The 15,739-nt window shown below is 27.3% G+C and overlaps 2 protein-coding genes across 3 annotated transcripts; both read right to left on the minus strand.

Annotated features, from left to right (window-relative positions):
• Positions 1–1,739: 1,739 nt before the first annotated feature.
• Bm2000 (Uncharacterized protein) lies at positions 1,740–6,049 on the minus strand (the record flags this gene model as incomplete). Of its 2 annotated transcripts, XM_001895308.2 has the most annotated exons (11): positions 1,740–1,819; positions 1,906–1,994; positions 2,328–2,401; positions 2,927–3,058; positions 3,448–3,591; positions 3,680–3,749; positions 4,145–4,231; positions 4,430–4,572; positions 4,825–5,037; positions 5,235–5,381; positions 5,867–6,049. In XM_001895308.2, 11 exons carry the CDS (start codon positions 6,047–6,049, stop codon positions 1,740–1,742), a joined length of 1,362 nt encoding a protein of 453 aa, XP_001895343.2. The 2 variants fall into 2 exon arrangements, with proteins under 2 accessions (XP_001895343.2, XP_042935295.1); XM_043079361.1 differs by lacking the exon at positions 5,867–6,049 and having other exon boundaries at positions 5,235–5,342.
• A 1,579-nt stretch (positions 6,050–7,628) lies between these two features.
• On the minus strand, positions 7,629–14,385 carry Bma-clh-5 (CLC chloride channel protein, putative; the record flags this gene model as incomplete). Its single annotated transcript, XM_001895307.2, has 18 exons — positions 7,629–7,808; positions 8,212–8,356; positions 8,447–8,585; positions 8,750–8,855; positions 9,025–9,142; positions 9,391–9,503; positions 9,806–9,973; positions 10,379–10,501; positions 10,889–11,039; positions 11,201–11,307; positions 11,499–11,610; positions 11,854–12,034; positions 12,155–12,290; positions 12,501–12,716; positions 12,897–13,116; positions 13,361–13,439; positions 13,608–13,830; positions 14,359–14,385. The coding sequence occupies 18 exons, from the start codon at positions 14,383–14,385 to the stop codon at positions 7,629–7,631; spliced, it is 2,544 nt and encodes an 847-aa protein (XP_001895342.2).
• Between the last annotated feature and the right edge of the window lie 1,354 nt (positions 14,386–15,739).

Below are 15,739 nucleotides of genomic sequence, written 5' to 3' on the forward strand. Positions count from 1 at the left end.
TGTTTCATTATCACTCCTTTTAAATGATAATTATTTATGAAGCTAATAATTTTGCACATTTTTAATGAGCTTTAAACTTTGACTTCTTAAAAAGACAAGAAAGATTATTAATAAATTTAGAACATTCAGGACAAAAAAAAAAGTTAATTCGAATTTGAATTCTAATCTAATTTGCTTTGATTAATCAATCAGAAAAAGCAAAATTGATTAGAGTGATTAGTTATAAGATCAATTATGCTTTTAATATATTTATTTGTTATTAAATTAATGTGATGTAACAATTAAAGCAAAACTGTGCTCTTTTAATTCGTTTTTTTTTTTTTTTTAATTTCTGTTTCATAAATTTATTTAACTTTATGAATTCATATATAAATTTTGTCTCATGTGTTAAAAATTGAAAAAAAAAAAATTACAATCTTATTGTCTTGAATTCTTCTTTATCATTAATAATTTTTGTAAATTGTATCAATTTATTTGTTAAAAACTTTGATAGTATGACAAAAATGCTACCGTATGAATAATTAACAATTAATTAAATACACAGCAAATTAAAGCTAATTATTTTAACATGGATGAATGATTTAATGTAAAAATTAATGAAATTTATTACTTAAGTAAAATTTAAACTTTTAAATATGCTTATTGCTTAAGTAAAACTAAATTTTAGCTTACTGTTATCCTTTTTTTTAATGATTATCGCAGCAATTATGGCAGAAATGAGAAGATAACAATTAGTAAAAGAAAGTTTTTGCAAAATGTACAATTATTAATAATTTAATAAGCTAATTGAATTAAAAGTAATTATAAGATTTAAAAGACATTTAGCTAAGTTTTGAAACTATCATACTTCTAATTTCAAACATAATTTAAAAGCACTGATATAAACCTAAAATTTTATTATCTTCAAATGAGTCTTAACACATGCATTTGTGATGTAGTATTAAATTTTAATTTATAAATTCATAAAAAAATTCCATACGTAAATATTTTATTATATTACTTTAAGAATTCTTGGTAAGAATGCAAAGACAAAAATTAAATATGCTAAAGAAAAATGAAAATTATAGCAAATAATTATAATAGCAAAGTAATCAATTAACTTCTAAATAATTTTGCAATAATACAAAGATAGGATAAATTCGTTTTTCTTTTTTTGCATATTCTATTTGAATATTAATAAGTCATTTGATATTTTTTTATATACTTTTTCTTTTGATTTTATATACATACAAGTGATAACAGGTATAGACGAAACTTTCAATAGAAATGATAATATGGAGTATCTATCCATTTATGCATTAATAATTTTCCACAAAACTTCTCAATTTTACATTTTTTTTTTTCTTTCAATTTTTCTTTCAACATAAAATATTATTTAAAAATTACTGAACAACTGTTATGTATTATATAATCAAAGTTATACAATCATATATACATTTTAATGCAATAAAAATATTTAAACAAAAGTGTCAACTATTATTATTTCAACAAATCTTACAAGTTTCAAATAAGACAACATAGGTAATAATCATCATCAAATGGATCAAACTATCCGTAGTTTATTTGAATGAAAAAAAAAAAAAAAAAAATCAGAAACAAATTAAAACATTAGAAATGGACAAAATTTTTTTAAAAATATATGATGAAAAAAATTACGACAACAATATCACAACTTTATTGCATCAGTAAAAATTAGCATAAAAAAGATCACTGATATGGAATGTTCTTTTCGATTATTATCAGTCATTTTTTTCGTGAACTTTCTGAAGCTTTTCCAACAATCGATCAGCAATCCTTTCTTTCTTCGAATTTTCGATTTCTGGAAGAAAATATGGACTGAATAGGCTTCCAAAGTAAGTTGTTTATATCAAATAATAATAATAATAATACAATATTCAAATTAACCTCTTTCTTCTTGACTCAAAGCTGCAACACTTTGCCCGAGATCATGAGTTAATTCAGCAAGTGACATTTCCGAAATACTCAATTTACTTCTAAAACAGGAAAAAAATAACACTGAAAATTAACTGATAGTTGATCTCGATAATTAGATATTTTCACTTTTAACTAATAAATTATCACCAACAAATAGCGATATTTGCACATTCATAAAAAAGTCAAGTAAAATATTATCATAATGACCAAAGAATTTAATTTCCTTGCTTTTATCGTTGTTGGTACAATATTTAATGGACTAATCTTTTAGTGCATTATAAATGATTTGAAAATGCATAACAAATGTTAGCTAATATTTGATTTTAAAAATTACAATCTTTTATGCAAAGAAGAAAAAAAATAAAAAAGAACGAAACAAAACTTTGCCATACCTTCCTCTCTTTCTTCCACCCAATCCTTTCTTTGTTACTTTTAATGACTTGTTCAATTTTTTACTTGATCCATTCTGAAATATTTTAATGTCACAAAATATTCACCATTCGCTTTTCTCATATCTCTTTGCTTTCTGTGTTATCCTAATGCGTTATTTCTTTGTTTTGGTTAGAAGAGAATTGCTCAATTGGTAATTTCTCTTTTTTTTTTTTTTTTTTCAAATCAATCATTCTTCTAAAACTGTCGCCTCTTTTGCCTTAATGTATATTTTCAGACATCAGTTATGTTATTACTCAGGTAAATTTGATATCCTCTTATTTTTTATTAATGCAATCCTACTCCTTTCAATTAATCTCTTCTCAAATCATGGTCATATTTATCTATCGTTTTCCTAATATCATCTTATTATCATCATCTTATCATTGAATGATTCTAATCAAAATTAAAACAAAATCATCTTCATAAAATGCAACAACAAATCGCAGATAATAATTACCATCAATACCAATACCATAAGCTTCTAATATTCACAATTCATTTTAAATCATCATTTCAACTTTAACTATTAGTTATCCATCATAATATATCAATAACTTACTACTTCAGTCGATGATCCACTTTCATTTAACTGTTTTTTTCCAGAAAATAACAAAACATCATCCATATCCTCACCTTCCATACTTTTTTCAGATTCACCTGCTGAGTAACGACGTCTCAGAGTTTTCAGCATCTAAAACAGAACTATTCTCATCACAATGTTACTTTTTTAAACTATTTATTTCCCTTTAAGTCTCTGTTTATTTTGTAGTATTTTAAAAATAATCTCAATTAGCTAGCTAATATATAAAGTATTCTTCAACCTACTTAAGCTTCCACATAAATGTTCCCTTAAGTTCCAAGTTATAATAAAATGATTGTAAATCAACTGAAGATCTAATAAAAATGCATAATACTTTTTTTTTTTGTGACAAATAACTAAATCAGTTAATTAGGTAAATTAATCAATAAAGTAAATAAATTAAACAAACAAGTAAGCAATACTTGAATAAATTACATAAATAAATGAACGAATAAATAAATAAATAATTAGTTGAATGAATAAATAAATAAATAAGACACCTGTGATGCAGATATCATATTTTGCTCTTGTTCCGTTTCACTATTTGTTGATGAAACCGATGGATCCACAAGATATCGACGATGTCGAGCATGAACTATATGCGATTTATAAGCTTTCTCTTTAATTGCTGAGCGAAAGCGACCCTATGAATGAATACAAAATAAATAAAATAAAAAAAAAAAAAAGAATATAAAAATTTCATATACACTAAATTAGACAATCGTATCCTACCGAATTTTGACGAGGTGCTTTTTTCGGCGATGTATCTGCTTCCATTTCTGTTCCCGTACTTTTTAAAATACTGTAAAACATATCAAAGTAATTAAAACTGTTAATCATTACAAGTCATACTAAACATATGGTATAAAACTGATATCAAAGATTAGCAACAGTCTAAAAAGGAAAAAAGAAAACGTAAATCTTCATTAAAAGGTTGATACTATTCACTTATAAATCCTCATCAAGATTTGTAGTAAATCACAAAAAAAGTGATATTTTATAGGATTAGAAACTTGTTTCGAATTTCAACGAGTTAAAATATGCTTCACGATACTAGAAAAGATGAAGTGTAAAAAAAAACTCAATCAACAAACAATAACTAATAAAAGAGAAAATTAAATTGAAACTAGGCCATTCCGAAAAAATTATAAAAATCAAATTAACTGAGGAAAAAAAAAAAAAAAAAAAAAAACCTACTCGTTGTAAATTTCTGATACTGTTGTTTGCACTAAGTTTATATTTAAATCGACCGGAAGATTGACTTTTTCTTTCGCAGCCAAATAACTGAAAAACTGATTTACTACCAGCTGAATTAATAAATTAGCAAAGAATACACTGAATGTTTTGCATAAAAGTAATATGTTAGATTTATAAATTTTTATTTTTTCTATAATTTTTATTCCAAACCATTTCATACTTTTTTCTTTCTTCTCTAAAATATTATTTATGTCAAAATTTCTTACCAACAACAATAAAACAAACCGTTTGCAAATGATATCTGCTTGCGTGAGTACAATATCATCACCAAGTGCTTTCAAAAAACTATGTTCTTGCAATTCCGTTTCATCTAAACCACCTTCATCTAATTCTCTTAGATCAAAACGACGATGAAGTAATGGATTATGCTGAAAATTATTCAAATCCAAAGAAATCAGAAAGAAATGAATCATTCTATATAAGCTGAATAAACCACTGTTTTCAACCTAATGTCAATTTATTATTCAGTTTAAGATTTGGATAGGTTAGATATTTAGATTGCAATTAGAGTGATATCTTGAAAGAATACTTCAAATAAATGATTTTAAATATATAATAAATTAAAATTAAGATGACATTCAAATTATATTCAAAAAATCAATTACTCAAAAAAAAGTTACTTCTTTTTCAAAAGCATAAATACGAAATGCTCCTCCGTTAATAAGTTTGAATAAGGCAGCGAATGCATCAATATGTCGTTCCGGAATTAAACGCTCACTGATAAAATCAATCAAATCAGCCATCTGATCAGGTGTAACTCGTACTTGTGCTACATAACTTTCTGGTTGCACAAAATATAAAACATATGTTAGATATATACCAAACATTCGTTCCTAAAAAATGGTTTATTTGAAACTATTATACGATTAACATTTAAAATTCATTAACTCACTTTCAGAAAACATTTCAATTTGTTTATTTCAGAAAGAGCACACACAGTTTCACATAAACTTTATAATTAATCTCATCTTCAAACTATATTTTAGCAGCAAGTTCAGCATGTTTAATGAATGAAATTTAAATTTTGCACCTGTAAAGTCATTTCATTACTGAATTGTATATCTGACAATGACATAGGCTCATTATCAATTGTTGGTTCCTCGGCATACTCAGCTGGTTTTCGTTCACGATATGACATAGCATATGAAATTGCTATTTGAAGCAATTTTTCACTAAACTAAAATTTACAACAAAAATTACACAAAAAAAAAAAAAAAAAAAACTAAATATCAACTATCTAATTGCCGATAAAAAAAAAAATGACTGATTAATAGATGAAGGATTTATTTCATCTTAAGAATATTTATTAAAGTATTTCATGAATATTATCATCGAGATCAAATTAACAAGATAAGTAATGTACATATTGATCTCTCTTCTAGTTCGAAAGATATGAAATAACGCTAGCAGACTCAAAGAAAAATATTTCTGATAATATATTAATATAAATAATAATGTATTAATATAATTAAATACAATTACATTAATATAACAACTAAAATATCTTTGATAATAATATCAAATCTAATAATAATATATTACTAATATAATAAAGCTAATACTAATACATTACTATAAATAATAGTAACAATAATAATATATTAACAATTAAAATATCTCTAATTAAGCTTTCAAGAATGAAAAAAGAAAAAAGAAATTTACTTCATAGAGCTCAGCAGGACTCATACGACCCATAAATATTGTCGCAAATTTCATTTTATCAAATAATTCAATGAATGGTTTATATCGAAGTGTTTCCTTCTCTTTGTACAACTTCAATAAACGTTCAATATCTTTACGACATCCAGCTGTTACTGGCATTACCGAAGTACCTTGGCCACGCATGATGAACCAAAAATAAATTATCAATATTTAATCAAATCTGCCAAAAATTCAATGCAGTTGGATTGTTTATGACGTCTAACACTGCAAAAAGTTATTTATCCTTATTTTGCTAATACACTAAAAGAGAAAACTAAGCTAAATGATTCTCTTTCTCTCAAATCATAGCTAAAATTTGCAAATGCGAATAAAACTTAAAATTTCAATACTTAAAACATAAAATTATCCCATACATACATGCAAAATTTAATCAGATGTATCACTAAGGAATGATCACTTTTCATCTTTAAAAACAAAAAAACAAAAAAAAAAAAAAAAAAAAGAGAAATTATTTGAAAATAAATTTTATTAGCATAATAGAGTTTTTATTTCATGGCAAAAAGAACAGAAGGAAAATCACAGTGTAAATTTACAATATAATTTAAAACAAATATGAAATATGTGACAATATACCTAAAAAAATATGAATTTAATGGCAAATCAAGCAAATGGAAAATTCTAAAAAGCGTATCAAAATTGAATTCTCAAATTTTAAGCAAAAAGAATCTCTGAATGAAAGAAAACATTCATATTAGAAGTGCAAAAATTTATCACATTAAACAGTTTGTTTTGTTAAAGTTGATACCAACTTTAAATTTATCAAATGATTTATAGTCTACACAAACTGATATAATTAGCACATTGTAAAAACTCATAATTATTGATTTTCGTAATGTGACAGTTATTTCAATTTTATCTTATCAAAGGTATAAACAAAAAGGATATTATTTTACTGACTTTCTTATTTAGAATTCTTACATGATAAACTCCTATAATTCTTTTACTGCTTTCATCATCATTACACAAACAATAATATATTACTGTGATAAACAGTACTTGATAATCCAAGAATAAATTTTCGGTAAAATCTATTTAGCCTAAGAAAAATCTTTTCCTTCAACTGCTATTTCTTGCTTTTATTCTCTGTTTGTCTAATTAATTCCAGAAAAAAATAAGCTTAATTCAAAAGTTGACGATATTATAAAATCAATAGTACGAAATAGTTAGATCGTTTGTGTTCCTCTTAGAAATATATACAATAATTGAAGGTGTAATTACCATTTCTAAAGAAAATGAAGAAATATCACAATATACTTGTTGAATTCTACAAATTATGAAAGAGCTAAAAAAAAAAAAAAAAAAACATCGGTATGACGAAAACCACGGATGAGAAAAAATTAAAGAATATTAACAGAAGAAAAAATACTATCTTATGTTTTTTATTGACGAATTTCATTTAATTTATGTAACAAAAATATCCTTTTTCATGCATTAATGTATATATCAGTTTTTTTTTTTTTTTTTTTTTTTTTTTTTTTTTTACAAATTAATCCATATTTTCTATGGAACATTTGAAAATATGCTAATATGAAGCAAAATTTAATATTTCACTGGGAATTATGTATAACAATTATGAAAATTCCTGCAACAACGAATACTACCAATTGCAGTAACCGGGAATCATACACTAACCACAATTACAAGTAGAGCTTTTTTTTTTTTTTTTTTTAAAAAAAAAAAGATTTCTCAATAAAAGAGTGACTTAGAAAGAATGATTTTCAGCATTTTCGGCACCCATTTTCATAAAATCAAGAATATCCTTTTTGGTGATTATCCCAAGAAGGCGACCATTGCGCGTTACAAGTACTTGTCTCAAACCAAGTTTTCGAAACATATCTATTACTGTTTCCATTGGTGTTTGATCGGTTACAGTCATCGGTGCCTGAAGATTCAATTTAAAAAACACTCTGCAAACGATTAAGTTGAATTTCAAAATTTAGTACTATGATTAGTAGCACAAATCTTATTCAAATGCCAAATGAGCGGAACTAAACGTATTTAAAAAATTCAAATAATGTATATTAAAAATTATAAAATAAAATAAAAACCGAATAAAGATGTATATTAGAAGTATTGAATTTCTAATTATCACAATGCAATAAAGAATAAACGAAAATCTAAAATTTCTAAAAGTGCTTAGCAAACAATGTTTGAAAAAAGACGGAAAGAAAACCAGACTCGACCGATAAGTACAAGTTATAAACAATCATCAAAAAGATCAATGATTTAATTTATCTAAATATTTGATCTGCTAAAAATGGTGAACATTAGTAATAAAAAATTACCAAATCAATGAGTTTACGAAAACGCAGCGGTGCTGGAATACCTTCAGCTGTCTCTGGGACATCACTCTTGAAATAAACAATTGAATTTGTGACAACATAAGGTTGTAACTTACGAGCAGAATGTAGAGCAAGTTGCAAATCACGTCTGAAATATCAGTTTATAATATCTTCAATCAGTGCTTATTTCATAATAAAAAATAGCCTAAATAAAAATGTCTTAAGAATAACATCTAACCGTGGACAGAATCCCACTAAGTATAAGTTCTCTTCACTGACGACAACTGGAAAACCGTTAAAATTAGTTTCACGTAGCAAAACTTCAATATCACCAACTGTCATCGTATCTTGTGTGATTACTCGTAACATGCCACCACCTAAAAAATTAAATAAATTTTGAAAGGACTGCATTTTTCCTAAAATTAAAAAACTTTAAGGCAAAAACTATAGGACGAATCTTTGAAATATCACATGAATTCAGAATTGCTCAAATTATTTTATGCTCAGAAAAATCACTACTGAAATAGAGAAAGTTTTCTACCTGGTCCAGGTTTCATTACTTGTATAGCAACTGTGGAATATGGATATTCGCCTTTGTTGTCTAAAAATGGATAGCCGTTCAAATCTATATGCGCATCATATATACCCTGAAATATACTCCTTTTTTTTTTCCTGAAACAAAAAAAAAAAAAAAAAAACAATTTGAAAAACCGAATTATATAAAATGAAGCAGTATCTTATATATAATTTGCCAGTCATTTAAAAAAAAATCTGTGTTGGATATTTTAATGCTAATTTCATGGTAAGGATGATTACCATTTTGTAGAAAGCATCACCAATCCATTTTGCAAACATTGTAGCAACCATTGTCGGCACGATAAATTCAAGACTTCCCGTTAATTCAAACATAATTACAACCAATGAAACGGTCATCCTTTAAAACGAAATAAATTAGTTGCACGACCATGCAAGAAATAGAAACATCATTGCAATCTGAATTATTTTTCTCGGTTTGAAATCTTAAATTTGAAGAGATTTGTTTAAAGCACAAATTTTTGTTAATCGAATGCATTTTCCCTTGTAAAATACAAAAAGAAAAAACCAGATTACTGAATTGTAAATAAGCTCATACCTTACTGAATGTTTCAGCATATTTTCATACAATTTAGTAATATAATATACCTTGTTACTCCGCCAAGTACCGCAGCAGCACCAACCATTGCATAAAGTCCTGGCATAACACAATCCTTACCAACTTGGCAAGACCAAATAGTATTATGTATTTCAGCATTCTTCTGAAGCAACTTCTAACATTATACATACATATACTTATTTATACATGAAAATGCTAACAAATAATAATGAGTTTAGCTTTATTCATTTGACTGCTTAACTCAATAACATGTTTTCGCAATTTCAAATAAATATAAAGTTTGCACAATCAGTATTAATTTTTCTTGATTGAATTACTGTACATACCTTTTGTTTAACATAAATATGGAGAACAAAAAAAAAAATTGCTGAATTTTTTAGGTTGATGACCCTTATTAAAAAGTAAGCCACAGAATAAAAGTAATTAATAAAACATTCAACATACTTGCAGAGACGCAGCTATTCCCTCTACAGTGATACCCAATAAACGACCAGCAATAGCACCCATAGCAAGACTTGGTACAAACAGACCAGCAGGGACTTTGATGCCAAATGTAAATATTGTTAGTATCAACTTTATTATCAACGCCAAAATAAGATCAATAAACGCATTCTAAAAAGTAAACAAACTCGATATCGTAGTAATTTTAAATTTTGAGAATAAATTTTATGGCCGATGTTTATTAAACTTAAATTTATCATTTTAATTTCTATGCTCATTGTTAATACATAATATACTGCTAATACCGATTATATGAAAGAAAAGCAATGATTTTTTTTTTGAAATATTCCATATGGCAGTGAAGATTTAAACTTTTGTAGTGTCAGAAAATATTGACGTAACATACAACATTCTGGAACACGGAACACAAAGCAGATCAATTTACGATTCAAACCTATTTTTAATTAGACGATATTTACAAGTAAAGCATTGGACATTAGCAAAATAACTGAAATGATTCACTGCAAAATCATCCTGTATGATGGAATGTTTGATATAAACAAATTTTAAACTTACGTGCACTCCTGCTCCCAATTCTCCAGTATGATAATTATCATCCACCTTATCGAAAGAGAATGTTTTATTCTGATAGTCACAAAGATCCATCATAAAATCTTCGGGACCACAACGATCGAAAAGCTACAATTTACAAATTATGGAAAATTAACGCTAAAATTAAAAAAATTTTTTTTCCCGAAAAAGCAAACTATGAAGGAAATTCAAAAAAAAAAAACTGAATCCATTATGTTATTGGCTCTCACATTTTTAAATAATGTCGCAGCAGAGGTGCACTCTTATATTTACTTTATTTTAATGATTTCTTTCCTATTCTCAACCACTGTTTTTACAACATTTCGTTTTTAAAATGTGCTCCCTTTCAAAAACTTATTTAGCTTAACTAGATTTGATCTTGTTCTTCATTTTTAACCAAGCAGATACATACAATCCATCATTGCAGCTACACACATCAGAAAATAATATTCAAAGCGCATCAGAAAAATTTAATGAGAAAAAAGCAATATCAACTTGTCTTATCAGTGACGATGAACTTCGACGAGTATATGGATTGAAATAACTGACGAATGCTGTGATAAGTGTCACAACAAGAACCTCTTTTACAGGATTATTACCCAAGGTTTTATTCGCTTTTCGGAATCGACACCATTTTATGTTTGCCCTTCAAATAACTTTAACTAAATTTTCCGCTACAAAAAAGGAGATTATAAGAACAAAGAAAGAAGAACAATAAAAGTTTGCCCTGTACAGTCAGTCAAAGCATATCATCATGAAAATCAACAAAACATTGCTGTGTCGAAATTCATTTTCAACAAAGCTCACCATATGAATAAACTTCCAATGATACCTCCAAATAATCCAAGACCAGCAAATGGAATAAGTTCAACAAATGTCCATTTCATGCTATAGTCAACATGAAACAAAGATGTCTGCAATTTACAATTTTGATAAAATTTCGCATCTAAATACCGAAATTTACCAAACAAACACATATAATATTTAAACACGTAGTACCTATTTAAACCTAACATATTTAAATAAAATATAAAAAACGAAATTTCTTTGTAAACAATTTATTCGAAGAAGATTAAAAAATTCATTACAATAATTTGCTATGCACCTGATCACTTCCAAATGGATTCATTATTCGTAAGATAATTCCAGCAATAAGTGCGCAAAAAAATGAACGCCACATAGTTTTCAAAGGGAAATAATAACTTGCTTCTTCCAAACTGCAATCTTTTATTTCAAGCTAATTGGCCTGGAGTCAATCATTGGTTCTTACAAGAATGTTTTCTAGTCTCGTGACATTAATCTATAAACTCAAAATATAAGTCACTTGACAAAAAGTATGTGCGATAATCATAGATGATTCCCATAAGCTTATTAAAATTACTGAGACTAACAAAAATACCATTTGTTCCTTACTTGCATTATAGCTTGTTTTAAAAAAACTTTAAAAACCATAAAATTACCTGAATAGAACTCCTCCTATAGGAGCACCGAATGCAACTGAAACACCGGCTGCAGCGGAGGCACTTAATATTTCACGTTTTTTGGCTTCATTTGAACCATATTTTGGAAAAAGATAAGAAAATATATTTCCTATGCAACAAGCCAAATGAACCATTGGACCTTCTTTTCCCAAATTCAAACCTTAAATATCATAGAACAAATTATCTTGTCCAAAACTGAATTTAGAATATCCATAAATAGTTCTCTTGTCTATTTAAAAAAAATGCTTAATACTGCAAAAAATATGAAAAATTCACCAACCAGATGCAGATGCCAAGATTAAGCCAACAGATTTAATAATGAAAGTCCATTTACCCAAATAACCTCTAATGATAAAACCGGATAGAATGCATTTGATCTCAGGTATACCCGAACCGCAAGCATATGGAGCAAATACCTAGAAACAGAAATTTTATATCAACAAATTTTAAGATACTTGATTAATTTTTAAGAAATACAATATGCTTGTCTTCTTGTTCACATGTTTCATTTTTTTTCGGATATCACTTCCAAATCTCGAGATATATTTTTTCTTTCTTCTTTTTAAAAGCAGAACTGATAGAAATCAACTTCAATTAACACAAAAATGAAAGTGCATTAAAGTTACCTTAACCAAAGCTACAGTAACTCCTGTCATCAATACACTCCAGCCACAATAAAAAAATAATTCCATTACATAATAAAAGAAATTTCGTTCATAAAACTGCATCATTTCAGGCCAAGATGTCCATGCCGAACAATCGGCATCTTTATAAACACTATCATTTGCTGACCAACAACAATGCTCACGATCAAGCCAAAATCGATCGGCACATATACCATCCTGTAAGAACCAGAGTATTACAAAAAAAAAAAAAAATTTTTTTCAAAGTAATCACAAAGAACTCTTCCATTCTTTTATTTCTTCAACAATGATCAGAACTAATGTTCCATTCATTCCCTATTTAAATCACTTGAATTCAGAAGGCTTTCCAGAAAAAAGTACATTTCACAGAGACATTACCTTTAAATCACTCATCCAACGTGCTCCAATATCAATAATACCAGCAATGGTACCAGCAGCAAGACCAACCATCAATACACATACCCAACCACTTCCCGCATCCCATAAACTACACAATTTACCAAAAGGAGTTTTTGATTGTTTTACGATAAATTTGTGACGTAATCTATCCCGTGCAAGATCTCTTTGCCAATCTATTGTATGAAAGTCACCATACCGACTGTAAAAAACACTTTACTTCCGATTGGAGCAAAATAAATAAATGATTACTGTCCGTAACTCCTTCAAACTGTATCGCCAAAAGAAAACATCTCAAGCATTCTAGGTTCCCAAGCTTCGGAACTTAGAGTGCTTCAGAACGTTTTTGACACAAGTAGGGATAAATTTGAGTCAATTATTTTAATTCCCTCAGTGTTTTTTCCATATGGCACTACTCACACGAATCAATAGAAATCGGTAGAAACCTCTCTATTGGCGGTGATGCTTCATCAATAATTATTTCATCACTGTCGGTTAATGCAATAAAATTACTTGCACTTGTACCTGGAATAGATGGTTAAGTCTTTAGTTGAAATAAATGAATAATTCATATCTTAAATTTAAAGGGTGAAGATTTTAACCATATGATTTAATAAAATCATACGTTCTAAGCAAAAGAAAATGATTAAAACTTTCACAAAATGAAATTCATGAATGAACAAATAAACATACCGCGATATTTTAATGTCTCACGATTACTCTGTTTAGCATGTACCATTGCTGGTGCTGTATTGGAAGTGGAAATATTGGAAGAAGGAACAATTATATCATTATCATCCATCATTATACTTGTTTCTAGCTCGATTTGAGTCCTTTTTATTGCTCGACACCGGTTAAATATTGACAGTTGCGTTCTGGATTGATTCGGTGATATTAAGCACGTTGTTTCAGTTTGCTACAAAAAAAAGTAATCTTTCCTACAATTTACCTAATCCAAGCAGAATCCTACTGTCCATTGAGAAATACATGAGTAAATCCTAATCAACTTTTTTTCCATGGTACAAACATTTCAAACCCTTACAGGTTTTGATATACAGCTCTTTCAAGATTTCTAGCCTTACATAAACGGCATTCTATTCAACCTATGATAATAGGAATAATGCTTCAAGCTCCAGCTATCTATCCAACTATCCATCCATGTTTCCATGAGTCAAATGCACTTGTAGTTATTCCCAAAAGCAACATCAAAATCGTTCGAAAAATCACTTTTATATTCCAGTTATCATCCACTTTCTTATTCTAGTTTTATAACTTTCTCGTGCCTAATTTCGTCTCCACTCCAACTAAGAACACTTCCTTGCCCGGCTTTTTCATCATGCTCGCATCAGCCTTCACGTCTACTTTTATTAAATAAAAAAGCAACTAACAAAAAGAGAAAGTTAACAGGTAGCTGAAAAAAAGAAAAAAAAAAAAAAAAACGCACCTCGTCACTAATCCAAGAACTGCTCATAGAAAGTGAGACTGATCAACTCTCACAAGCATTTTTTGTGCCTAAATCGGCAGTTTCCTAAAAAAAGAAAAAAAAAAAAAATTACAACATTTAATCTTTAATCTTAACGACAGTAAAGTGAATTTTTTTTTAAAGTAATACAGATATTAACAAAAATGATACATTACCGTCTGATTTAGCTCAAGTTTTATAAATTATGAAATATCTATGAGAGGAAGAAAAGTGAATTTTCCCCTTAGAAAAACAGCAATAATAAAAGATAATGCAATCGGTTAAACCAAAAATCAAAAAGAAGAAGATTAGTAATAATTATTATTGTTGTTGTTAAATATAAAATCAAACAATTAAAGCTAATAATATTTTCTTTGTAAGCAAATTTAAAATTTAACTCTCCTCCTCATCTCACCGACAAACCTTAGAGTAAAATAAGTGTTAACGACTACGACCGCCCGCTAAGCGACACCTTCTAACAGTGTAAGCTGTCCCGATGTAACAAGATGTAACACGGCCCTGTATATCAAGCAGTTATCGTTTCAGAGTAATTCCGATTTGTTGTTTACAACGATTTACAGTTTTATTTAATTTTAATTAACTATAAATGTTGTATTTGAATTAGATTTATTCTTATTAGAACTGAAAATTGAATTAACAGTTTAGTTTGATATATCATTTGATTTTAATTAATTTTAAATTTCGTATTTGAATTAAGTCTATTTTTATCAGGATTGAAAATTAAATCAACATTTCAGTTTGATTTATTATTTGATTTTAGTTTTTAAATCATGTATTTCAATTATGTTTATTCTTATTAGCACTGAAAAATGAATCAGCTTTTCAGTTTGAAAGGATATATTTCGGAAATTTCAAAACATGTCATACTTATCCGTTTTAAGCTTTTTTTTTTTTTAAATCAATGGATCAAGTCAATCTGCTAAATCGAGTTCGTCTTTCTCATCTTTTTTTTTACAATTAATTTATTTTTTTATAGGCTGTTGATTGACTAAAATTTAACTGATTAAAACATATCTTGATTCAGTTTCATCGACTTATAATTTGATAGGAAGTTTCGTCATTCATTGGTTTTTATTAGTAATATTTGGTTTTCATCAATTATTTTTTTTTTTTAAATAATTTGTTTTTTATTTTTCCTTTCATACCAATTTATATGATATTTTAATGTGTTTGAAAATTTTTACATTCATAATTGTTTGTCATATCTTTCATATACTCATTTCTTTTCATGTAGACATGACAAATGATATGCAAATTTTTTTCTTATATTAATATATATAATTTCTTTTTATCAGATTATGTATATTGTTTTTTCTATTTTTATTATTTTCTTTTAATGCCA

This window comes from Brugia malayi (genome assembly GCF_000002995.4).
Source record: "Brugia malayi strain FR3 genome assembly, contig: Bm_v4_Chr2_contig_001, whole genome shotgun sequence".
Lineage (NCBI taxonomy): Eukaryota > Metazoa > Nematoda > Chromadorea > Rhabditida > Onchocercidae > Brugia > Brugia malayi.